This window comes from Amblyomma americanum, chromosome 3 (assembly GCF_052857255.1).
Source record: "Amblyomma americanum isolate KBUSLIRL-KWMA chromosome 3, ASM5285725v1, whole genome shotgun sequence".
NCBI lineage: Eukaryota > Metazoa > Arthropoda > Arachnida > Ixodida > Ixodidae > Amblyomma > Amblyomma americanum.
This window is the reverse complement of record NC_135499.1, coordinates 143,020,252-143,045,257: the sequence shown is the minus strand read 5'-3', so window position 1 is coordinate 143,045,257 and position 25,006 is coordinate 143,020,252. Positions and strand designations below refer to the sequence as shown.

General features: G+C 44.7%; 1 protein-coding gene across 4 annotated transcripts in view; it reads right to left on the bottom strand.

Annotated features, from left to right (window-relative positions):
• Positions 1 to 25,006, bottom strand: part of ssp3 (SCAPER domain-containing protein short spindle 3) — a 107,103-nt gene that overhangs the window by 64,317 nt on the left and 17,780 nt on the right. For all 4 annotated transcript variants that reach the window (XR_013313334.1, XR_013313335.1, XM_077658108.1 and 1 more), the window contains 15 exons: positions 23,629 to 23,740; positions 20,289 to 20,429; positions 19,726 to 19,827; positions 18,614 to 18,667; positions 17,768 to 17,910; positions 16,858 to 16,939; positions 15,875 to 16,030; positions 12,648 to 12,749; positions 12,301 to 12,431; positions 12,085 to 12,150; positions 11,415 to 11,654; positions 9,117 to 9,240; positions 7,427 to 7,602; positions 1,192 to 1,332; positions 647 to 884 (listed from right to left, as the gene is read on the bottom strand). Coding sequence is in view for 2 of the 4 variants with exons in the window: in XM_077658108.1 (XP_077514234.1) it covers positions 647 to 884; positions 1,192 to 1,332; positions 7,427 to 7,602; positions 9,117 to 9,240; positions 11,415 to 11,654; positions 12,085 to 12,150; positions 12,301 to 12,431; positions 12,648 to 12,749; positions 15,875 to 16,030; positions 16,858 to 16,939; positions 17,768 to 17,910; positions 18,614 to 18,667; positions 19,726 to 19,827; positions 20,289 to 20,429; positions 23,629 to 23,740 (2,008 nt within the window). In the remaining 2 variants the exon portion in view is untranslated. The remainder of the gene's footprint in view (positions 1 to 646; positions 885 to 1,191; positions 1,333 to 7,426; positions 7,603 to 9,116; positions 9,241 to 11,414; positions 11,655 to 12,084; positions 12,151 to 12,300; positions 12,432 to 12,647; positions 12,750 to 15,874; positions 16,031 to 16,857; positions 16,940 to 17,767; positions 17,911 to 18,613; positions 18,668 to 19,725; positions 19,828 to 20,288; positions 20,430 to 23,628; positions 23,741 to 25,006) is intronic.

The following is a 25,006-nucleotide window of genomic DNA, read 5'->3' as shown; positions in this document are numbered from 1 at the left end:
GCACTGCATCTGCAGTGAGATTCTGCAGTCGGTGCTTTTTCTTCAAGATGGAGCATGAAAAGAATGCTCCCTCCAGCACTGTAGCTCTTCATACACTTCATTAGCCATTATGTTTCGTTTTCTCAGCAATACACTGTGCCATGCCCCATCGATAGCAACCTCTGATGTCAATACACAAGCAAGAAGATATCTGCCTACCTTGCAATGCTCCATGACAAAATTCAGTAAGCTCCTTTGTCACGTAAGCATGAAGTCAGACTGTCATACTAAACTTTTCAGTAATGTTATTCAAAGAATAAAATTACCACTACATAGTTCCACCTGCTTTGCACTTTATAGGTACTATAAGTTGTGCTAATAACGAGTAAAATAAGATCTGTGCGCAAGATGTCTTTTTTGCTGGTTTTTGTGAAGAAGTATTTGTTTTTAATTTAAATTCCTTGCATTCATGTCTGAAACTGTTCAATTTATTTCACAACCAATCTAAATTATTTATATTCAATTTGATCCTCACACACGCTCTAAAATTTATCAACTCATAGACAAAAAGGTGAACACATTTATGCCACTTAGAACCACATTATGGTTTCTTTAAAGTGACCAAAATGCGAGCAACAGCATGCACAACACAAGCACACTCGCTCACCTGGAACATGGTCAAATCAAGACATGCGATGTGGTTCAGCAGTGTAATGGCGGCACTGGCGATGGCCAGCTTCCCGGGTGACAGCAAGGTAGGCGTCTGGTTTCCAGCGCGCCACCCAGATGGCACTCCCATCTGTAGCAGGGTGCCATAAAGTAGTGACACAGACCCAGCCAGCTGGGTGACTCCAATGGTCACTGCCAGTTGCGTCGAGTCTTCCTCCTTGCGATGCTTTGCTCGACTGAGAGAAAAAAAGCAATAGTCACATGAAACTAACTGCTGCTCAGGAGGCACTCGTAGACAGCGTGACCATATCAGCGCTGCAGATGAGTAATAATGTACAGCTTAACAGATTATACACTTGAAGTATACTCCTAATGTTAGGCACTGATGGTTTACACATTCTAGGAAACTTTAGTCCATTCTTCAGGTGTTGAAATGCAGAAATAACTCCCACTTAAATCCACTAACAGTCCAGCTGAATAAGCAAATACTGAATTGCTGGCTGTCTACTGTAAGTGAGGCAAGTATTATACAATGATGCCAACCTTTTGGCGACAACGTTGGCCAGGCAGGCAACAAACTCCATGGCCTCCACCAAGAACTCAGTCAGCTGAGGTGTCTCAGAACCACGCACTTTGCCCAGGCACTGAGAAAGTTTGTCCACGGTTCCAATGCTGACCGAATAACTGCAACGAGAAGAGATTACGACAGGAGTGCAAACGTTGAGTAAACCATATGCGATACAGATTGACAGGCTGAGTACAGTAGGCCCGAGCCCTCGCACTGCAAGGCTACTTTGTGTCTGCTATTCAGCACCTTCACTGTTTTGCAGTGCTCCTGTGCACAAGCACATTTGCACATTTTTCCTTTCATGAGGAAGAGGCATGTCATATGTATTATATAGCAGTATCATAATTTTAGCTTATGTTTAATTATCTCAGCAGCAATTAGCAATTTTAATATGGCTCTCAGACACAAAAAAACTAACCGTTTTGCACTTTCTGAATAGAGACTACATGTTGAGTCAGTGCTTGTGGCATGTTTCAACCATTTCCAAAATTACTGTATTTATATGACTGTAAAGGTGTATCCAGACGACGGACCACAGACCTGTTTTGGCCCGCGGACTAGCGGTCACATGGGGTATAGCTTCCGGTCTACGAGGTCCGCGCACGGTCCACAGACCGAATTGAGCGAGAAATGCAAGGGCATTTTATTCTGGCGGCGGACCACGAACTTTTCAGCCTACTCGCACACATCAAGTTTGGCAACAACACCACATTGGCTACAGTGCTACCGGAAGTCGAGGCGACACCAGTGAAAGTAGCTTTGCATCCACTGTTAACATGTCAACATAGTCGAGCGACGCTACGGTCTACTTTATAGCCTTAGTACAGCTTTATGGCATGTTGACACTTGGGCATTCGGCGGCGAGAGTGAGCGAAATTCGTCACAACGTGGGCGCTCTCGGCATACACAGATGTGGTTAGAATAGAGCATAAATGGACACTGTCTACGTACCATATACCGTATTTACACGATAGTAAGTTGACCTATTTTTCAAAATCTTAAAATCAGAAGTGGGGGGTCAGCTTAAAATCGAAACTAAAGCATAGTACCGTAAATAAAGGCAAGACAAATGAGATATCAAGCCTGCTACAGCGTGGTTGGATTTTTGCTGCACGGCTCCGTCGCGTCGCTCTTCGTGCTGGCCTTGAGCAGCTGCTAAGATGCTAAGTCAACGCGCAGAAACGGCATCCCGACCCAGTGCGAGACGGCCGATGGTGGTTGTCAATAAGCAGCAAACCGCACTAGCGCACTCCCCACACGTGGCCGCAGAATGCGTCTGCTGATAAGCGGCAGCGGCCCAATAACGCATTCACATTCTACTCTTAATAGGTGTCGTCCAAGTTTTTTTTTGTTTACTTTCAACCATGTGCTCGGCGCTCAAGAGAGCGCCGATAGTTGAGGAAGGGCCGCTGTTCCAATCGCGGCGGCACCCCCACTCGAAACCACAGCGGCGCCGGGGAGTGTCGATAGCCGATGGAAGAGCCGACGCCGCTCACGTGTAGTTTCTCTTTGGCCCTGACGCATTTGACTACTGCCGGCCGCGTTTTGACAAGTATTTAATGTAGTGCTTCGTAAGTCATCATTTGTACTCCAGGTACAGCAAGCGAACGGCGCTCGTTCATGGCTACATTCGAGATGGCTGTCATTCTTTACGCCGAAGAAACGAACAACTGCGCGCCGGGCCGCAAAGTTCGACGTTCGCAACGGGTGATCAGGTGTGGCAGCCGCAGCGAGGCAAAATTTTCAGCTGTTACACACGATGTCGTGATGTGGTTGAAGTGCGAGATTTCGCTGCACGACGATGTTAGAACAACGAGCTGCGGGGACCGCAGCAGCGATCACGACGGCAGCGCTGGTGAGGACGATAGCGCAAGTGTGGGCGATTAGTCCAGTGACTAATACATTTTAGTTTTGGAATGTGCCCACGGGCACACCCACGCGCGGTAGCCAATAGCGGCTGGCAATAAACGGCGGTCGCTGGATAATGCTAGCGCGTTCAACTATTCAAGGCCAAGCTTAAACAATCTCGGAAGTTTTTTTTATTCTTCGGAAATGTGATTTTGGGGGGGTCGACTTACATTCGAGTCGACTTACAATCGTGTAAATACGGTATGCATATGCACGCTTATGTACGCTTAACACAGGTATTTTTCGGGACACTTAGCTTAACACGGGTATTTTTCGGGATGTTTAGCATTTCTCACATTTTCACCTTTAGTTAGGCGTATGAAAACACAGACGCGATAAGCTCAGCCTAGTGGCGCCATCTGTTTGTTAGGATGGGAACTATTTCTGTCAATAAAATCGCTAAATGAAAAAATAAAGCAAATCTTTCACTCATACGTCTTTTTATAGGCGAGGTGAGACCAAGCGAAAAATGGGTGCCCCATTTATGGCCAGTGAACGCAACAAAAAAGGCAGTATAAGCGACGAATTGAGTACGAAGCAAGCGGTCCTGCTTTGAAGCGTGCCGCCATGTTTGTTGCCATGGGAATGCAACTTCCTCATTGCCGCGGCAGAAATCTGTCCCGGACCGATCAGGCTTTCCACTGAGTATTTAGGCGGAATCTGCCGCGGCAGTGGATTCCGCTTGCGCTTGTCGCAGAATGCCGAAGCGTGAGAAGAGTGTTGCTGCAAGCGGATCACAGAGCTTTGGCATGCCTTTCTCAACCAAAATAGTTAACCTGTCTGAACCTCCCGCGCTTCCTGACGTCAACCGATGGGTAGTGGCTAAGTCTAGCAGCTTTGAAAGCTTCGTGCGAATTTTGTTTTCCATGAACATGCGGCACAGTGTAGCGGCAACGACGAGTTCGTCGTGAAGCAAGAGGCTGCTTCGGCAGGCGCGGCCATGTTGTAGAAGCGGGCGGAAGTCAGACGCGGTCGCGCCCTGATTGGTCCGTGCTGATATCCCATGTTGGCCGCTTCCGCCCAGCGGCTGACCGCCGGGCGATGCTAAAGCCGGCGTCATGATCGCGGCTGACCGCGTACTTCCGTTGGCAACTGACTGATGGGTGGAAGGATGGACGACACTCGCAAAGAAAAAAAAAGTTTTTCGCACGTAATTTGTAGCGCCCGTCCGAAGTCAGACCCTTTCATGGGCGTTGGCTGGGACCGCGCCGACAGTACTTATCTGTATTTCCGAATTAACAGGGCTCGAATTAACAAGTATTTAGCTGCGAGTTTCGGACGCTGCACGGAAATAAGGGTAGGCAGCCGCCACGATGGCCGCCAACCCTTTACCCACTCTTCCACGGTTTTATCTGGTCCCATCTTCTGTCCCTGTTTAGGACATGTGCAGCCTCTAACTATGCGGAGGTGCTTTTTTTTTGGCCACGTGCTGTATGCCAAGCCGCCCAGACGCGGTGGCGCATAGTTCGAATTATCCGCAGCGGAACCGACTCACTTTCGAATTAACGGGCTTTTTATACACAGATCTCTATGGAGCTTGGCCAGACTGAGTACAGTTGAATCCCGCTACAATGAAATCGACAGGACGCGCGAGAAATTTCGTTGTCGCAAAATTTCGCTGTAGAGAAATTAACCAAAAATGCAAGGCAATAACTCCAGCAAAACAGTTTTATTGCCAGAAACCTGTGAGCTTAGCCTGCTTGCATTTCACTGCCAGCAGCGGCGTCACGCGACTCTCGCACTCTGTTAACAGCGACATCGCAACGTCGCCATTGTGTGTGCCAAGGAATTTTCTAATAACGTCGAAGGTATCCAGTACCTGCGATAAGGCTGCCGGGGCAGGTAAATCTTGAGCGGAGTTGTCTTCATGATCGGACGGCTCTTCCAGCTCGCAAACACTTTTGATGATGTCTTCATCGCTTCGTTCCTCGTAGAAAATCACGTCCGCGTCAGCGTCGAGGAAATTATCCAGCGCTATGTCAGCAGGGAGGTTTCCAGCTTCCTGGAGCAATTTCAAAGTAACGTCAATCCCCAGAGTCGATAACGATGGTACACTTTCCGCGGCTGCAGTCCTGCTGGTCGCCTTGCTGTCTACAAACCCGGCGTGCTTGAAGCAGTTGTGGATCATGCTGCACCGTGTTGCTCTCCATGCCGCAGCTATCATTTCTAAAGCCATGAAAAGATCGACTTTCGTCTCCCTACCAGTGTCGGTGTTCAGGAGAAGCCGCTGGATCAACCTCTCCCAGTAGGAAGACTTCATGCTCCGGATGATGCCTTGGTCCAGGGGTTGAATGACTGAGGTACAGTTCGGCGGGAAGAACTTCAGCTCCACACTTGACAGCTTGACGTCGTCAATGCAGTGCGCTGAACAATTGTCCAAGAGCAAACAAACCTTTCAATTTTGTCGATTTTGTCTGCTCATGTCGCGGTCAAGTGCCACCACCCAGTCAGCAAAAATGGCACGGGTCATCCACGACCGGCTCTTTGCCACGTACTTGACAGGTAGGCTCCTGTTCCCCTTGAAGCAGCGCGGCTTTGCACTTTTGCCAATAACTAACGGGGGATGTTTGTCAGACCCATCCACATTTGTGCACAGCAGTGCAGTCACTCGTTTCTTGCTATGTTTGCCTCCGTGGCAACGCTGCCCTTTAAAGTCAAGCGTCTTCGCTAGCAGCATCTCATAGAAGAGGCCCGTCTCGTCTGCGTTATAAATATCAGACGGAGCGTAACTGCTCATTATGTCAGTCATGTTGTCCGCCGCCCATGCTGATGCGCCGTCAATGTCCGCAGATGCCAATTCACCGCACAAAACCTTGCCGACGATATTATGCCTTTCTTTAAAGCGATTCAGCCATTCTATGCTTGCCTTAAAGTCGTTCAGCCCTAGCAAACAAGCATAATTTAGGGCCTTCTGCTGTACAATTTTACCGCTCAGGGGCATGTTTGTTGCTCGCGTATTGACGAACCAAGCATAGACAGCCTTGTCAAGCTCTTCATACGTTGGTTGCGTCACTTTCTTGTGCTGCGGTGAAGTGCCCGATGAAAGTGCCTTCCTAATGCTGTCCTTATTCTTCATAATCGTCAATAGCGAGCTCGGCGCGATGCCAAAATCTGTGGCAATAATTGCCTTCTTCCCGCTTTCCAATTCGGCGATAATTCTATCCTTTTCTTCTAGCGTAATAAACTTTCGCTTCTTCGGTGGCGGCGACATGGCAGAGGCGATCGACGAGATCAGACTGCAGCGAGAAATTGACGATCAACACACACCGACACACGAGAAATGGCAGCAAGGGCTGCGAAGAAGGCGGGGAGGGGAGGTTGGCGACTAAATTTGGATTCGTTTTTGGCCCTCGTACGGCCGGCGGCCTTCGCACGGTGCCAACAAGTCCCCTCGCTGCTTCCCTATGACGAATAAACGACTCCCAACCAAATTTTTTAATAAAGAATACATGAAAATGTAATAAACATACATTCCATGCATTATTTAGCTGCTCTAAGCCACTGCTTTAGCAGGGAATAATCTTGTACAGCACCCAACTTTTGAAGAAAGGCGGGCCACTGACCGGTGAAGGCTCGCGAAAAATTCGTAGAAGCGAATGCGTGCTCACAAAGTAATTCGTTTTCGAGGGAATTTTAATACATTAACTCCTATGGGGATTTCGCGGGGAATGAAAAATACTTCGTTGTGGCAAAAATTTCGTTGAAGCAGCATTCGTTGTGCCGGGATTCAACTGTAGTGTAGTTCGAATTATCCGAAAAAAATTCTAATTATCGAGATTCGAATTAACGAGCTTTCACTGTACACGGTGTGCTATGGATGCAAAGTTATCAAAACTGGAATGCTTTGTTATATCGAGGATTTCGTTATACTGAAGTTTGTTGCATCAAGGTTTAACCGTATAAAGTAGAAATTGCATGAGCTTGTCAAAAACAATTACATAGTTTGATATAGTCAATAATTCGTAATATCCATGTTAATTATATAGAGGTTTGACCCCATATGATAAGAAATCTAGCGGGACTGCACAGAAGAGGCATGGTGTACAAGGCGTCGCAAGCTGCAGTACATTCGCCTGAGCATTAAAGGGGAGCCTAGTAGTTTAGGCCACAATAATGTAAGAATTATTTTGCCCTTACACCACTACTACCACTCAAACATTCACATTACACACTTGTGACCATCCTGCAAGTTTCTTTTATTCAGTCAGGTTTTTTTTTTTTTTTTCGTTCCAGTACTCGCTCCTTTTGTATCAGCCAGGCATTTCTGTAGTGAGGAAAATTCGGTGAGGAAGGCTGATTCACCTGATGACGTCGAGTAACCTATGCAGGTGGTCGTCAGAGGCCATGAGCTCCGAGTCTGAGCGAGTGACACCTTTCAGTGCTGCCCGCACCAGTGCCAACAGTGCAGCCACCGTCGCATCCTGGCCCGGCTCAAGGCGCCCGCCACAGATTGTGGCCCACTCGTCTGGTACCATCAGCTGCACATTGCAACCCAGAAAATGGTGCAAGCTCCTTCATGAATGAACAGCACATGGATGCTTTTGTTCCAATCTTACACTCTTTTCACTTTAAATTCAGCAATGGCAAAATAAAATTAATTGTATTTGTAGTTTATTGTCTCATATGACTTCAAACATCACAAGTTACAACTTTAAGAGTGTTTTGAGTTTATTTCTAATTAGTACGTGGTGTGCCATGTTCAAATTGGCAGAAGCTGAAGAAAAAAGTATGCATTTGACTACCGATAAATTCTATCCATGCAATATATTAAGTTTAATAAAAGCAACAACAATCCACAAGGGCAAGAAAGAACACATGTTTAGCTTCAAAATAAATTTTACGATGCCTCTAGTATTCACTACATGCCACAGTGAGATACCATGACTTGGTTTTTTTAAGTTTTCAGTATAAAAAGCTGACACTAGCGTAGACAAGCATATATATGCACGAATATAGCAGTACTGGCTCATTTCCGTGATTCCTGCTCAATGCACACACTGATAAAAAACCATGCAAATAAACACTACTGCAGCTGCAAAAGTACCAATCAACAGCAACTGCACCATACCAGGCTCTGAGCCATAACTTCAACACAACGTGTAATCACATTCAGCAGCTCACAAAGCTTGTATATGCAGGTAGCCCTGCTTGTAGCTCCTTTCGTTCTTCTCTACAATACATTTACTACACATCGGAAGCACGCACTACACGTCACAGCAAGAGCATATTAAAGGTGTGCGATGAATTAAAGAGCAAGAGCAACGAAGCATTGTCACAGGTGAGGCAAAAAGGAAAAGCAGCGCTAACATGAAAACAGCAACCAGAGAAAAACAATGCAGCAAGTTGACCCGATTATAGAGACACACTGTACTCCTCTTCCAGATTTTACTAGGAGGCCCAAATTGACAGTGAAAGAAGGAAGAAAATATTCAGCATTTAATAAGTTGATGCACCATCAGAGCGAAGGACTATTTGATAGCAGTTTGTAGTTATACGACATAAAGGTGTTTTAGAACCCATAAACATAGCTAAATTAAGAAAAAACTACACGAAACAAATATCTATGAGAAATATTTGTGAGTGCTTGCATACAAGTGCACTTACAAGTTCTGCTTTGAAGTTACATAAGCTGCGCCAAGCACTAAGTCTACACATGCTTGATCACTGCAAATCTGAACCTGGGTCAAAAGAGGTGATCAAGAAGAAATGAGTCACTGCGATAGAATGACAAGTGAGTACTAATAAGTTTCAACATAATGACCCAGCAAACTGAGACGGTATATTGAAACTGGCTGGCAAGCTATTGAAATGAATTCAATTACACTAGATGGGATTGCATTTTTGTCATGAACAGTTATGTTTCCTCACTGATTTGTCATCAATCTTCCACTGCCTTTATTTTGCCTTTTTATGATCTAAAGATGGGTCATCAGGCCCAAATCTCCATCTCTCAATCCCTGAAGTAACAAAAACAAAAATAGCAGCTACTCACATTAAGACGGTGTGCAAGTATGTCTAGCAGGTAGCCAACACGATTACTAAGAACCAGGTAGTCACAGTTGGTGTGGCTCTTCTCGCATGATATCTTCAGCACGTTGCAGGCCCGCACAAGGCACCTGAAACCATGGCCAAGAGGCCAAAGCATCAGTTCTCTGTCATGACAATTCATAACCACAAACCCAAACTGAAAAAAAAAGAAGAGGTAAATCAAATTTGCTCACACATTTCTACGAGCTAGTCTCAGACACGCCGGCTACCCCACAAATGTGCTTTCTACTGCAACTTAAGCTTGCAACTATTTGGTTACATATACGTTGTAACTCACAAGGCATTCATTAACCTCAGCAATAAACTGCATTTTGCAGACTAATATCTTGTTTAGAATTCTTTGGATAACAATCGCATTCAGTGAAAAAAAAGAAGCATACTGAATGCTGTCATGAAGCATTGATAAGGTGGCCATGCAGTATCTACAGATATCTGCAAACTGAAGGTCAGCAATCAATTATCGGTGCAGCAAAGCGTAGTGCACTGCTGGAAAATTGCAACAAGACGGCTCAAAAAACAACAAAAGCAGCAGCCCCAGCTGCAATGCCAGCGGGACCATCCCTTCCAAGCTCCCTCCTGACACCGGAAGACAAAAAACCAGCTGGAGAATGGTGCCCCAAAAGCAGCATTCACGACAACAGGCAGTCCGCTTAGCCCTAGCGTATGTTTCGCTGAGCTGCAAGCTCCGTGAAGGGCTTGAATGCTGTCACGAATTAAAGACACGAAAATGAAACCAAGCAGTTAGTTGGATGTCCCAGCCTGTGGGCCGCGCCGCACACAGCGTGGTTGCACGGGCTGTCTTTGGGGCTAATTTTTCTGTCACATGCTTTTTTCTGATCCTCTGCTACCAATGATGTACAGTTTTCTTATTGCAATTGACAAAAATTAAAAATGGAGCAAAGCGGGCGCCGCAAAACAACCGTGGCAGCACACATAGGATGCAGCCCCTTTGAACAGCGGCCTTTGCATAGTGGCTGCGCCGCGCCGGCTCCCAACAGCCGTCAGCGTATGACTGTATGCAAGGTCTACGATTGTCGTTCGTGGGCTTTTGCTGCCTTGTTGGCAGTCAGTTACATAAAGAAGGGCAAAGTTACTTCATGTTACAAGTTCAAGACGCCGTCACTTCGAAATCTTTCAATGTTTTGCAGCAAGTTTAGATAAACAGAAAAGTGGTTATTTCTGAATGTTTAGTAGGTTCGAATAATGAAATTTAACACAGTATAATGAGGGGCCAGTTGGTCAGACATATTATAAACAAAAACATAGCATATGGACGGGAGAAGGGCGAAGACAGGACGGTTGCCACACTTACAACTGAATTAGAATGAGACGGTAAACCACGCCCCATCCATTACTTAATGCGCATGCATATTAAGTAATGCGCATGTGCATTACTTAAAACAGGGATAAAAACAAACTGATAATCCTAAAACGTGTGGAAAAAGAGCAAAAAAAGAAAAGAGAAAGAGCGATAGATGATAAAAGGTGCTAAGAAAACTCAAGTGTGTTTTAAAAACTTCAATTCCTTTTCTATCAGATACACAGATGGGGTACTAATGCACGTGCCTTCACTGCATATCGAAATTTCCTGGGCTTCCAAGATTTCCCTAGCCAATTGGTCTTTACCACGTCCTACAATCTTAGTACGATTAAGCAGGGGCAAACATGCCTCTTCACTTCGGCAACAAACTGGTGAACACATACCAGAGCACTGCAAGAAGTGCAATGGTTGTTTTCCCCTGCTTAATCGTACTAGGATTGTAGGGCGTGGTAAAGACCAATTGGCTAGGGAAATCTTGGAAGCCCAGGAAATTTCGATATGCAGTGAAGGCACGTGCATTAGTACCCCATCTGTGTATCTGATGGAGAAGGAATTGAAGTTTTTAAAACGCACTTGAGTTTTTTTAGCACCTTTTATCATCTACTGCTCTTTCTTTTTTCTTTTGTTTTTTTTCCACACGTTTTAAGATTATCAGTTCGTTTTTCCCTTGTTTTAAGTCATGCGCATGCGTGTTGTTGCTCTGGGATGGGGCGTGGTTTACCGTCTCATTCTATTCAGTTGTAAGTATGGCAACCGTCCTGTCTTCGCCCTTCTTCATCCCGTCCATATGCTACGTTTTTGTTTATAATATTCGAATAATGAAAGTGTGGTGCGATTCAAATCGAACAGCAAACACTATTCACAAACAATTAGAAGTTTTGAATGTTCACACATCCATACACATAGGTAAGGTATCCTTACCGTGGGGGCACAACAGGCTGGAGTTCAGCATTGGACTTGAACAGGCACCCCAACAGTTCAGTGAGGCAAGTGAGGCCACCCAAGGCACGGAATGTGTCTCCTTCAGGGCTACCTCCCAGCGTCAGTGTGCGTTCCAGTTCACCCAGGGCTCGATCCAGGCTGGACACCAGGGCACTATCCCAGGGTCCCTGACCCTGGCTGCTCAGGCACCGCGATATTTCTTTCACTGCCTTGTTTAGCCTGCATTGCAACAAAGGGTTGCAATCAAAAGGTGCTTGCACAAGTGAAAGTAACGTCACTAAACCTACGGGGCTTTTCGAAAAAGTTGCAAGGCCACATAGGATGTGACTGGACGAGTCGTCAAGCAGTATGGTTACAGAAACATGTTGCCATTATCCGTCAACACAAGTATTAATACCCACCAAAATGGATAGCACAACATTTAGCTCGACCTGAGGCCATCTCTGATAAAATTACACGCCATAAAAAATCAGGTGGCCTTCATAGGAAACTTAGTTTTTGAGCACATCCAGCATTGCCTTGAACATTAGCTAGTAATTTCAACGTGCACGGTAGAAAAACCCTCATGAGAATGTTTTCAATAGCTGTCACAGCCTGGTCTGCATCACTTTTCACTACAAGCAGTGTTTGAAAGGAATCGATATCTCACCTGAACTTGCTCTTTGATTCTGTGGCCTTTGGTCTTTCTGCAAAGGCCTTCTCGTACAGCTTTCCCCTGCAAGTAAACATTCAGTTCATTACAGCAATCCACCTGAAATGAGCAACCCTCAGTGAAATGAATGGCCGTGATTCAATGCTGCTTACTCCATGCGAAATTCAACTTAGCAAAAACAAAAAAAGGCAAATGCCAACAGAGGGCGCTCACCTGCTGGTCATCTTGTGCCTGAGCTTCTTGCAGCGCTTACGGTGTGTTTTTTGCCGCTCCCTATCCAAGGCTATGCTGGGATCAATTTGGTCAGCTGAGGCATCAACAATATGCTTCAAGTTGTAGGATTCCTGAGGAAAATGAGAAGTTTTTGGCAAGGTTTCTTAGTCAAAGTATTTTAGTACACCTGCACAGGTATGCAAGAAACAATTAAAACAACACGTTACGAAACAAAAGCACCATGAAAAACAACTTCAATACTGGCTCATTCCTAATGCCCAAGGCACTCCTGCACTGACATCAGTACTATATCAACCATTCAGTAAGTTCAACTACACACAACTTACAAGCTTTTCAGTCGATGGAGCCACTTCTTGATACTTTTCACGAATGGCTTCCTGGTGTTTCTTGCCTCTCAGGTGACTGAGCAGATACACTTCAGACCCAATCTGCAATGCATGCCACAATGATAAAACAGATTATGTACCACAAAAACTATTAACTACCACACACACCAGAACTGACACAATTTACACTCCCAGCTTGTACAATCCCTTTGTACAAGTATAGGAGTTCATACTGTAAACAGCAATTTGTTGAAAACTGAAGAAAAAGAATCATGTACTGCAATGGCAATCTTTGCAACTGTTGCACAGATGAATGTCACATACGAGACGAAACAGTACTTCTGTCGTCATCATTATGATCGTTACCACTGCGCAGTTTCTGCACGACTAAACAGTTCCCAGCATATGAGAATTTGAGCTGTTGACTTTTGTTCGAAGTCCTCCCCTGGAGCTCAGACACTTCTGCCAAGCAGTGTGACCACATTATGCCACATTTTTTTACATTATGCATTTTACATAACTTTGGCAAGAAGTTCTGGGCATATTAGCCAACCCTGAAAAACTAGCAGCCGTTGCCAATCAATGGTCAACAGCTGCCAAACTTGGTATACCTCCAGTGATACGGCAGAATAGACGGCTTAAAAGCTGAAGTTTATGACAATGGCCACTGCCGTAAGAGACAGGCTAAGGCGGCCCGATAGCAGTCACGGAAACAAGTGCCACCCATATAAAAAATCATATTAGCTTTCGCAACTTTACTGTTACTTCTGTTCAGTTACAGCTGATGCTACAAATGTTGATATTGTGATGCCCATGAAGAGGCGATGCCTATTCTATTTGGTTGGCATCGCTGACTATGCAGAACGAGGTGCATGCGGCTCGTGCTCGGCAAGTGGACCCCAGCTGGTTTCAGTCGCCCGTAGCGGTCTGAATAAACCCCTGGTCATAACATCTTAGTCGAAGGTGCTGGGTATATAGGTTCCCCGAAGATGGATCCCCAGCTTCACTTTCGCTGGAATCGTCGCATTGATGGACTGCCGCTTTCTGTACCCATGATGTCCCCGGACGGCGACGCTCCGAAGTCTGTGCTCAGCAGTTTGTGGCAGCGTTACCAGGAGCCACGGTCGCTCGCGGGCTCATCCAGCAACGATGTCGGTGAATGGCTCACCCACTACCAACGGGTGAGTCGCTACAATACGTGGAACTCCTCCACCCAGCTTGCCAGTGTCATGTTTTCCCTAACCGACACGGCCCTAACGTGGTATGACAACCACGAGGACTCTTTCACGACACAGGACCGCTTTGTAGAGGAGCTCAAGAAGTGCTTCGGTGACTCTGTTGCGAAGAAGCGGGCTGAACAAGCGCTTGCGCAAAAGGCTCAGCTTCCCGGTGAGACATGTAGGAAGTACATTGAGAAAATCATAAAGTATGCAAGGTCGTCTCTCCTCTCATGGCAGAAGAGGACAAACTTGGCCACTTACTTAAAAGATTTGCTGAAGACATCTATAATTTTCTTATCGGAAAAGCAAGTCTTGAGTCTGTGTCCGACGTCATCCAGCACTGCCGCACATTTGAGACATTGAAAATGCGTCGCATCACACCGAAATTCGGACGTTTGGCCCGGGTAACGACAGTGGCAGCTGTAGACACAATATCGTCGCGTGATCTGACTTCCACGATCCACCAGATCGTTCGCGAAGAGTTGACCAGGTCAGTGGAACTCACTTGGAATTCCTCAGCAGTCCCCCCTGTGTATCCCGCGCACCCTCCTCCACCAGCCGCTGTTAACGCAATACTTTGAGGAGCACCCCGACGGCTGCGGCCAAACAACATACCACGATCGCCAGCACCAGTCCCACTTTTACCAGCCTACGCCTGCCACATATGACGAGAACTTTCGGCCCGATACTTCTTATGGTGACTACTTGCGGTACAGCCTGGTCCTGGTCCCTCTCTTGTGTGTTACCGCTGCGGTCAGCCTGGTCACATGAGTGCTGTGTATAAGTGTCTCCTTGGACATAAAGTTTTGTTTTGGTGGGACAAAAATGTCCAGTTTTGTGGCGCGAGTGGTGAATCGTTGCCTGCAGTTGGAGTGTGTAGTGTTAAGGTTTCCTTGAGTGGTATTGTGTTCAGCATGAAAATGGCGGTGCTCGCTCAATCGACACACGTCATTCTTGGGCTTGACTTTTTGTAGATGTGTGGCGCTAACGTCAACTGTCACACCGGTGAGCTCAATTACGACGGGTTTGACTCTATATGAAAACCAAATTTTTGTGTGAACACGGCATCGTTCTTCTGCAGCCTCAAAAAGGAAGCGACAGTTAAATGCCCGACAAAATCTAGCGCAACAAAACCACCCACACAGTGTCACCACACCTCCGCTTTTTGCCACAACTGCTTCGTGCTTCACGCTGCCCAACGCTGCAAACGTTTGCCCCCCTTTTTCCTTTTCCCCAGTCGTCACAGCACTTTTATCGCCTTCCCTTACTCAGCGGCTTGTACCACCTTCTTTCCAAATTCACAGCCAGCTTTATTTTTTGTCTTCCGTGCGTGCGTTTCATAACCCCAAGGCTTTAAAAAAAAGAACGGTCTCTCCTCACAGCTCATGAGCTTGGCGGCTAAGCCAACACAAAGCGTGCCATTTTATCGTCTTCGGTATTCATTTGCCTCCGACTTCGGAGTTGCGATTACAGTGTTACACATGTCTGCTGCCCTGAGATGCCCTGGATTGCACGTGTGCTGTGAAGTCATCAATCTGCAGAAGTACCTCACCGTGGCCAGATGCTTTTTACTATAGAAAAAAACAGCTTGGAAAATTGGTTTTTGAGGAAAGGAAATGGCGCAGTAACTGTCTCACATCTCAGTGCACACCAGAGCCAGGCCATAAGGGAAGGGAGGAAGGTGGGAATGAAAAAAGAAAGAGGTGCCCTAATTTCTACCACCTGGGAATATTTAAGGCCTACTAATATCCCACAGCATACAGGCACCTTTGCATTTTGCCTCCATCGAAACGCGGCTTCCGCGGCCGGGTTCGAACCCAAACCCATTTCCATATTAATGATGTCTTTACTGTAAACAAAAAAAGAGGTACAGTTCTCTACAGAAGGCGAAATGGAACTGCAGTTTCACTTCACCACATCAGAGTTTTTAGTATGTCCGAGTTTACTATAGCAGGGTTCTACTGTAAATAAAACATGTGCAAATATGAAGCAGGCATCTGTACTTACCAGTACATTGCAGAGAGAGCAGATCTTCTTTGTGTCATAAGGTTGATGATGAGGAGCATCATCATTGTTGGAAGAGCACTTACGAACACTGAGCTCGAAAGCCTTCAGCCTGATCTGCTCAATGTTTTCTTCATGCCTTCGGGCACTTTCTTCTTGCTGTGAAAGTCAAACAGAGCAGATTTTCCAAGTAAACCACACAAATGAAAAGAATGTGTTTAAATACACCAGAACCTTAATGCTAAACCCATCATTTATATATATATTTTAATCTTACATAAATTTTTTGTCAATCTGCAGCCAAAGTGTGTTATCTACAATGGGCAACTCTTTGGGCAAGTTAACAACCTCCCAAAACTGTCACAGCATACCTGCTTGCCCTTTTTACTAAGAAAAACATCAAACCAAAGACAACCTAAGCCTTAAGATTACATGTGTAATTTAAACCCCCAACAATAACAGTAACATTACAACTGCTAACATATAAAACAGCGAGTCAACCTTAGTGCATGGCATCAGGCTGGCTGTTGCTATCATAAATTAGGCCTACATGACCAGACAGCCAGGGAACTAGAAAAGCCCAAAAATGAGAAAGCTGACAGGCACATCTGGAACACTGAGACCACGCAACACTCCTGAGAAACTCTCGTGTACAAGTAACTGGTCTGTATACAAGTCTAATACTACTAGTACATGTCATTCCCAGTAATTTCGTTGACACATAAATAACCACTCTATTAACAATGGCTGCTAGTTTGTTGATTAGATTAGTTTGGTTATTTGGCAAGTGATTGGTGTAGTTAAACATAAGAGGTAAGCTGGAGTGGAACAGCTCTGCTCGTTTTATACCCGTTTTCCCATGTGCCAATCTCCTGCCACTGCCTCTGGGTTTGTGTTTAGAGTCCCGAGTAGAAAATAAATACCCAGAGAACTAAAAAAAAAAAAGCCATGTAACGTATGATAAGACAACAGAGTGCACTGTTCACCTTAAGCTGGATCTTTTTCTGCAGCTCTTCAGCCGTGGCCAGCTGTGCTGCAGTCAGGGCAGTGAGACGTTGCTCCCGTTCTCTGTAGAAGCAAAATGTGTCAGCTTTGAAAAGTCTGCTCTTGGTATCAAGCCGGTGAATTATAAAAGCTCCCAACCTTTCATTCCTTTTTCCAAAACGCGCCAGAATCCAATACTACCAAATCATTTGCTGTTCAGTTCACCACTAGTATGCCAGGCCGCAAACAAAGGCGCTATTTTATCACCTTTTATCTCCGTTTGCCCCTGACTGCTGGCTCTGTGATTGTATTGTGGCGTGTTTATTGCTTTTAGCTGCGCACACGTCATCATGCCATCCCGCAGGCAACTACATAATGTGAGGAGAGGCAGGAGGGGGTATGATGCCTCTTATATTTGGACTAAACTTTCTCTTTTGGGCAGCGAGGGGTGCGAACGGGGTCGACGTGTAGGTGTCAATATACAGTACATATTGCATGTTATGGCATTTCTAGAGTTTTTTAGGACATGTTCGCAAAATCTCCGCGTGATTTGCGCATCCCCTTTTTGAAGCCTTAATTTAACGAAAAAAAAAAAGTGTCCAAATCATGCGACTAAATGCGGTATTCTGGCCTGACACCCAGAACCTCAGACACTGGCAGAAACCGCTCTTTGTTGAAGACTACCACAATTTTTCAGCCTTTCGGATCTCACCCCCCACAATGAATCGGACGCCAGGAAACCAACCAGATAGCCTCATGCAAGGAAACCTCATATAAAGGTCAAATGCGACTTGAACCTTCACAAGAAGAACTACTCCTTTCAAGTAGCTCGACCTCTACGGGTCACAAAAAAAAGTTGTGATTTAGAGCAGAAAAGAGTCTTACAGTTGGACTAAAACACCTTTTCCTCACCTTTCTTTCTGCTTCAAAAGACTTTGACGAAGCTTTTCTTTCTCTAGCTGCTGCAGTTGAACTTTCTCATCTTTCAACTTCCTCTTCTCTTGTATTTCTAACAGCTTGGCCTGACGCTCAGCCTCCAGGACCTTGCGTCGCTCCTGCAAAAATTTTACAAGTGGTATTGTTTGTCGAGTTGATTTTATTAGTCGTGTCATTACTATAGGGATGCACTGAGAATTAATGTAGAGAAAGTGGTCCCAGAGTAAAAGTTGCGGTAGAGTACCGCTTTTCATAAGCACTAGAACTACATAACTAAGAACAGATCGCTATTACTATGCATTAGAGGAGCTAGTTGTTAAAAAAGACTATAAATTACGATGAGTACTAATACAATATCAAAACAAAAGTGTCATAACAAATCATAACAAAAAATAACTTTAAAAGATATAATGAAGTGCACTTAAAAAAATAAGTACACAAATAGACATTCTCAATTTACGCAGCAGAAGACAACACGTAATAACAGGAACATGATAATGGTAAATGCAGTTCAGAAAAATGCGTGTTTCAAGTGAGTGCCTGAGTGACAGTTAGGATGACACAATTTTGATTTCAGAAGTCTGAGCATTCCAAAGTTTCACTCTGCAACCAAGAGTGTTCAAGCATGCACCGGTAGATAATCTAAACTTACTTTTCAATACATAAAGATCTCATCTGGCTATAGTCAAGGTGCTAGAACCTAATCATGAAGCATCCCTACAGTTAATTGCCATTATTCATTTGCACAAAGACTTTCCAGAAAAATAGAAGGCTGCTCAAAAAACAAAAATGAGAGCAAAGAAAGATTTTTCTGCAACTAACCTCTGCAGCTGCTTCTTTGGCGGCTTTTTCCTCTTGTCTCCTCTGCCTTTCTTCCTGAAAAAAAAAAAAGGATTCAAGGACACAGCAACACAGTTTGCTGTGGAAAGAGAACTTGTCTAGACTGCTGATCAACACCCACACGTAAAGCAGGTCACACTGACACAATAACAAAAAAAGGGGGGGTGAAACAGAATCGCAAGCTTTGCAAGGTGCTCAAGCCACTGCGCACAACTAAAAGCAGATAAAAAGGATGCCTTGTAAATCAGCTTCCCTCAAATTCAGTTACCTGTCTACATTTTGCCAAACTCTACTGTAAATCCACCCTCTCATTTTTAAGTAAACAATTACATTTCACTCTTCAAGGTATCACCACATAGAAGACGCCATAGTTTTTAGTTATGCTTCCATTTGAACATACGCACACTTTCTAACACATTTTCTTTCCCTCCATGCTTATTATCATTACAATTTTTTCTTGTAAATCTTACAAGTTACCAAGTTGCAGCTTGCAAAGATTTTCTCATCTTTTTCTTTACCAATCTCTGCTGATTGTACAATTGTGCATGGTTATCACTTCCATATTTATGCGATAATTACTTCCTGCTGGCCAAGACCAACTTCTAACCCACTTCTGCTGCAGCCTTTGAATAGGGCTGCAGTATTTGCAAATACGTAAATCAAAAACAGATCCTTATCAGTCAAATGCCCTCATACTTACAGAAGGAAAAACGAGTTAGCTTCCTACCCTTCCAGTTGGTGGCAAGTTCCACAAGTCACCAGAAGTCGTATGGTGTGCTTAGAAGTGGACAACAGATAGTATATTGTGGACAGTGCACTTATAAGCGGAGTCAAAAACTATTTCCATGAAAAACCATTTCAGACTTTTCACCCTGCCCAGGCCAAAGCCAAACTGAGATCAGTGACTGCACCACATCCTTGAACCATTCTCTGAGCAGAGTTGCGGCGTTCAAATCAAGAAATGGCTAAGATGTGGGCACCAGCCAATGAAAAGGCCGAGGTAAATGAATACGAGCACCTCGACTACCGGAATGAAAATTACTCTGATGGAAATAAGATAGTGAAAGCAATGCAGAGAATAAGAATTTAGCCACCTGGATATCCAGCAGACGCGCCTCATGGTCCTTTTCACGTGACAGAAGGTCATGGCGCTTGTTCTGAGCTTCCAGGCTGTTGATGAAAGCTATTTCGTTGACCTGCACAATAGTGACAATTTTGAAATGCTTCAGGTGGATGTGCATGCAAGCTTTTGCATAAATTGGACACAGTATTCCAGGCCAAACAGCACTCCAAAGGTTACTGAAAACCACCAAGCAATTATGTCATTCAATTTCATGCGTAATAGTTTCCACCATCATCCTTGACAGCTAAGCGAGCGAGACAGCAAAATATTTTATAGGTCATAAAGTAATTCATTTCTTCAATTTTCAATAAAACTGCAATCGCATGCTTTAAAAAAAAAGACATACTTTTTCAGAATTAGAACCAAGAGGCAACTCTGTCGGCTGTCTACATTTAGATTGCCAGGGGGTCCAGACTACCCTGCCACAAGGATAATACTGAGGCTGATGAGTCGCAATTTAATGCATCCTCACTTCAAAATGTGCAAATGGAGATAGGATGGCATGCAAGCACCAGTGCTGTGCAATGCTCTTACCTTCTCTTCCTCGTCGTGGGCCCTCTTGACTTTGTTTTTCAGCTGCAGCTCCCGCTTCTCAGCAGCCCGCTGCAGCCGCTTCTCTAACACCAGTCGCCTTTGCAGCTGCAATTCCTCCTGCTGCGCTTTCTTCTCCTCCACCTACAGTGCGCAGACAGAATACGCATCACGGTGCAGTAAAATCACAACAAGCAGCTATGGCAGTGGTTCTCAATCTTTTCAGCCCTGGGAAACCTCAGCTGCTTTCAGAGGGTGCTGAGGTACCCCGTGTGTGTGTCCGTGTGTGGCGGACGCACTGCCACTAAGAAAAATGGCCAGATTCAATAATATAACGATGTCCTGTACAGCGAAACGGTTAAAGGTGCATTAAAAAGGAATCTGAACTCGTATTTTTACCATGAGAACTCGATCTACATGTTCTGAGCATTCTTAGAAACTTCAATGAATGTCCTGTGCGGCCGATTACCCTAATTTAAATTTAATTAAATGTCCCGGCTCCCGCTTTTTTTTTAACTCAACGCTGAAGGTCGGAGGATGCAACCAACGAGTGGAGTGCCTTTCACACAGTCCCATGACGGCTTCGCTTTCGCTTTTATGTATTTTGTTTTTTAGGTTTCTATGAATAAATAGTTTCAGTTGCAGACAACATAGCTGCAAATTAGGCCCACGGAAGTAACGATACGTGTGTACCCTTTGATTTACGTATCACTTCGCCGATGGAAGAGCGGCAAGCAGCCGCATGACTGGCTGAAAGGCACTCCCCGCGTTGGTTGACTCCTCCTACATTCAGCGTTGAGTTAAAAAAAAAGGTGGGAGCCGGGGCGTTCAATCCAATTTATATTAGGAAAATTGGCCACACAGGACAATAATTCGAAGTTTCTAAGAATACTCGGAACGTGTAGATCGAGTTCCCATGGTAAAAAGACGAAGTCAGATTCCTCTTTAGTGCAGCTTTAACTATGAGCAGTTACAGTACTATTATTAATGAAATGAAGTGGATGAAGGAAAGATGGGCGGGTGAAGCATGCACGGAAATACCGCATTTACTCGAATGCAATGCGATCACGATTGGAGCGCAAGGGCCAAGTTGTCAGGCGCTAAAGAGGAGGAAAAAAAGCACACAAAACACAAGAGTTGCTTTGAAGGCACGAGACAGGAAAAAAGGAAGTACATGAATGCAATGCAAGGAATGAAGCCATAGTGTACTGAGAGTTGGGTAGAAGTTCATGAAAAGTACCTCAAAAAATAGCTTTCCTGTGGCTTGACTTGACAGGATGGCACAGCCGCCTTCCAGCCATTATAACAGGAAGGCTTCACGCGCCCCTTCTTTTCAAGACTGACACGATGATAAGCACACAGTTCTCCCGTGTCATCAGCGTATCATGCGTACGCTTTAAAGGCCTCACCATAAAAACAAAACTTCTAGTCCCTCAACCCAGCGTCGAGTCATGCTTCCCAAGTGTCGGTAACCATTCTTGCCAGTATATTAACAAGTCGTCATCCAAAGCCTGTTTTTTGCACGCAAAAACGTGCAGCTGAACTTGCACTATCATGGGCCCTTATTGCACCCACATTTTGCGCCCGTAATGGTGCAAGTTTGGCGGCACGGTCAGGTGAGTTTCACGTGCACAAGGCTTTTTTGGTCCTTACCACGATGCCTGTTGTCCTCACCATATCACTGACATGCTGAGGTGCAATATCTTAAGGCACAGCCTTTGCCAGGAAGGTTTGCTCCTAAGCTGTGTAGTGGGGCTTCTTAAGCATCCGTGGAAGCCCTAACCTTTGAAGGAGGTAGGACCAGATTTTTTCTCACGTTCAAGAGATCTGGAATGCTGGTAATGCATAACAAGCCACACACGGCATGGCCAGAAGCAAATCCCCCGTGGGCTCTAAACTTTTGACAAAGGTAGTAGTACTTACATGCAATGGGTCTGACAACTTCAACCACATGCTGAGTCGAGCCACACTGTGGCTTTTCTTAGTGGGTTTTATCCTTGGTTTATACATTAAAGTGCAGTGGAACCCTATTAATAAGTTTTTAAATAAAATGCTGGGAAGAAACATGTTATCCCGAAAACAAGTGACCCAAACTATCTAATTCTGAAAACGTCAACCGCTGAATGAGGTACACTTCTGAACCACTTTCAATTCATAAAATAATAATAATAATAATTGGTTTTGGGGGGAAAGGAAATGGCGCTATCGCTGGACACCTGAACCGCGCCGTAAGGGAAGGGATGCCGAATAGCAATTCTTGGCACAAGGTCTAAACAGCTCTTCATCTAGCGGTCGCAGAATGCAGTTTGTCCTTAGTGCAGAAGAAGCTTAACAACAAATGTGGTCCATCAGAGATAATGACATAAGTAGCCAAGTTCTTTATTTCTCATTGCTTTCAGATGTTTCGCTTCTCTGCACTAGCACAATGCAAAAAGCTGCGGCAGCGGCTAACTGTCGCAGCGTTTTTACTCTTCAAGCTACATTCCCTAGACAGGGTTCGCTCATATGTAAGCACAAGTTGTAGTTCTCAGAAGCCTTGCCCCCTAGCTCTTAGGCACTGCAAAGAAGCCACTGCACTTCTCATCATGTCGCGCCTCCACTCGAACAGCCCACTTATATGTTAGCATGCTTCTTCATTTTTTTTTTCTTGTTATGCTTCGCCCTTTTGCTCTTGCGCATTGCAGAGAAGCCATCACAGTAACTGCCACTGCATTTCAGGTCACGTTGTGCGTACCCAAGATTGTTTCCCTCATACGTTTGCACAGGTGCGGCTGGTCACTAAATGTATTATAAGACCAGAATTTGTCAAAATTCTGAACATAGCAGCTAACAAATCGTGTTATCCGGGAACATAATAGTCTGAATAAAAATAGTGTAACTCTACAGGCCGCTTTTACTGCCAGCAATTTTGAGCATACAAACCGGGAAATCACATGAACCCAAAATGCAGCAACAAGGTTCTACTGCATAAATTTTCGAGGCTTGTGCTTTAAAAGACAACACACAGAGTCTTCGGTGTCTTACTGCACTGCAGTTAACTAAACGTGAAAGTTTTTCCCTACATTTCTTTCCAGTTCATTAGGGATGAATTCATAACTGCAAATAAAAGGACATCTATTGCAAAACCAAACACAGCTCTAGAATCTGCAATCACAACTGGTCGGTGAACAGCATCCTCTACGAAAGCGGTGGTGTGGTGAAACTCCCAGCGAGGTCAGCCTACCTGACTAATCAGCAAGGTCGAACTCAGTCCCTTTAAAACTAGTTCCCCGCAAGTAAAATAGAAACTGTAGATAGGATTTTGTATAAGACCTAAAATGGATAGCACAAAAGCTTGACAAACCTTTTTAGACTGATCTCTGCACCGCTGTGCTTTCTCTTCCCGAATGCGTTCCCTCTGCTCTTGCGCCTTGGCCTGTTTCTCTTTGTGGCGCTGCATAGTCTCAGACAAGGATCTGGAATGGACAAGTGCATGGAGACCCAAAACAGAGGACGAAACTCAGAGTATGCTTACATCAAGCACACTATGGAAAGACTGAGTCTTCATCAATACAAATGCAACAAGAAAATCTTGCTATTATAACAGGAAGGCTCTCGCCATTTCCAATATGACACATTTCTTCACAAGTGTCACCAACAAAATTGGAAAACGGTAATGCTGTTCTTTTTATTGTATAGTTTCTTCGTAGAGTAAAAATTTTTCCCCTATCAGCAGGAGCGAAAGTAAGTACTGTCAGCATCAAATAAAACACAAACAAGACAACTGAAACGGAAATAGTAAAATGAGAATATTTCAGCTGAGGGAAACTGAATATTTAGTACAATTGATTTTCAATTTGATGGTGCAAAGGCCACTATGCAGAAGTGTAAACGGAGCCTGTCTCTATTTCTGCATCAGCAGTTAATATTTTTTAGCATGTTTTTGCATTACAGTTATCCTGTTCACATTTTATTTGATACTGGTAAGCAAATCGTTAATAGTGGTAGCGGTAAGTGCTTTGGGCCACTATGCAGATGGTACAAAACCTTTTGAAACGCTCCTGCCATATCAGAATCTTACCAGACAAGTCTGACACACCAAGTAATCCGCGCATGCTCTAAAAATGGCCGAAAACACTCTACAATTCTATATAATATTCTTGTATCTATGGGACAGCACAGGTTATGCAGAAAGCAAGCAAATTATATCATAGCTACATGATTCTGAATGAAATTATTTAAAAAAAAAAGGCATACACATGGCTCGGTGGCTTTGGCATTCACCTGCTGAACCCAAGGTCTTGAAATCAAATCCCCGCTGTAGTTGGCTGCATTTTGATGGAGGTGTAATGTTTGATGGAGGTGTAAAGCTATTAGTTCTTTTTTTTAGATGAGCATCTAACTTAGCAAACCTAACTTCAGCATGCTTTTAACCATACGAGCAGGTGCATCAAGCACTTTTCCATCTGCGCAGGCAATGTGCACACAGCAGCGATGTCTGGACATCTCTGTGCTATGCTAACGTGTGCTGTGACACTGCGTCAGTTGAATATTCGGCGCTCAACTATTGAGCCCCAAGTAAACGAGCGGGTGCACTCCATGCGTACACATCGTTAGTTTGTCAGAGGCAACACACGGCAAGTAACGCATGGGCAGATGACGCACGCACGATGCTGAGATCTCGACATGTCAGATTTCTGTGTCACATGCAAGCAGACATAAAGCCTTCCCTGTACCGGCAA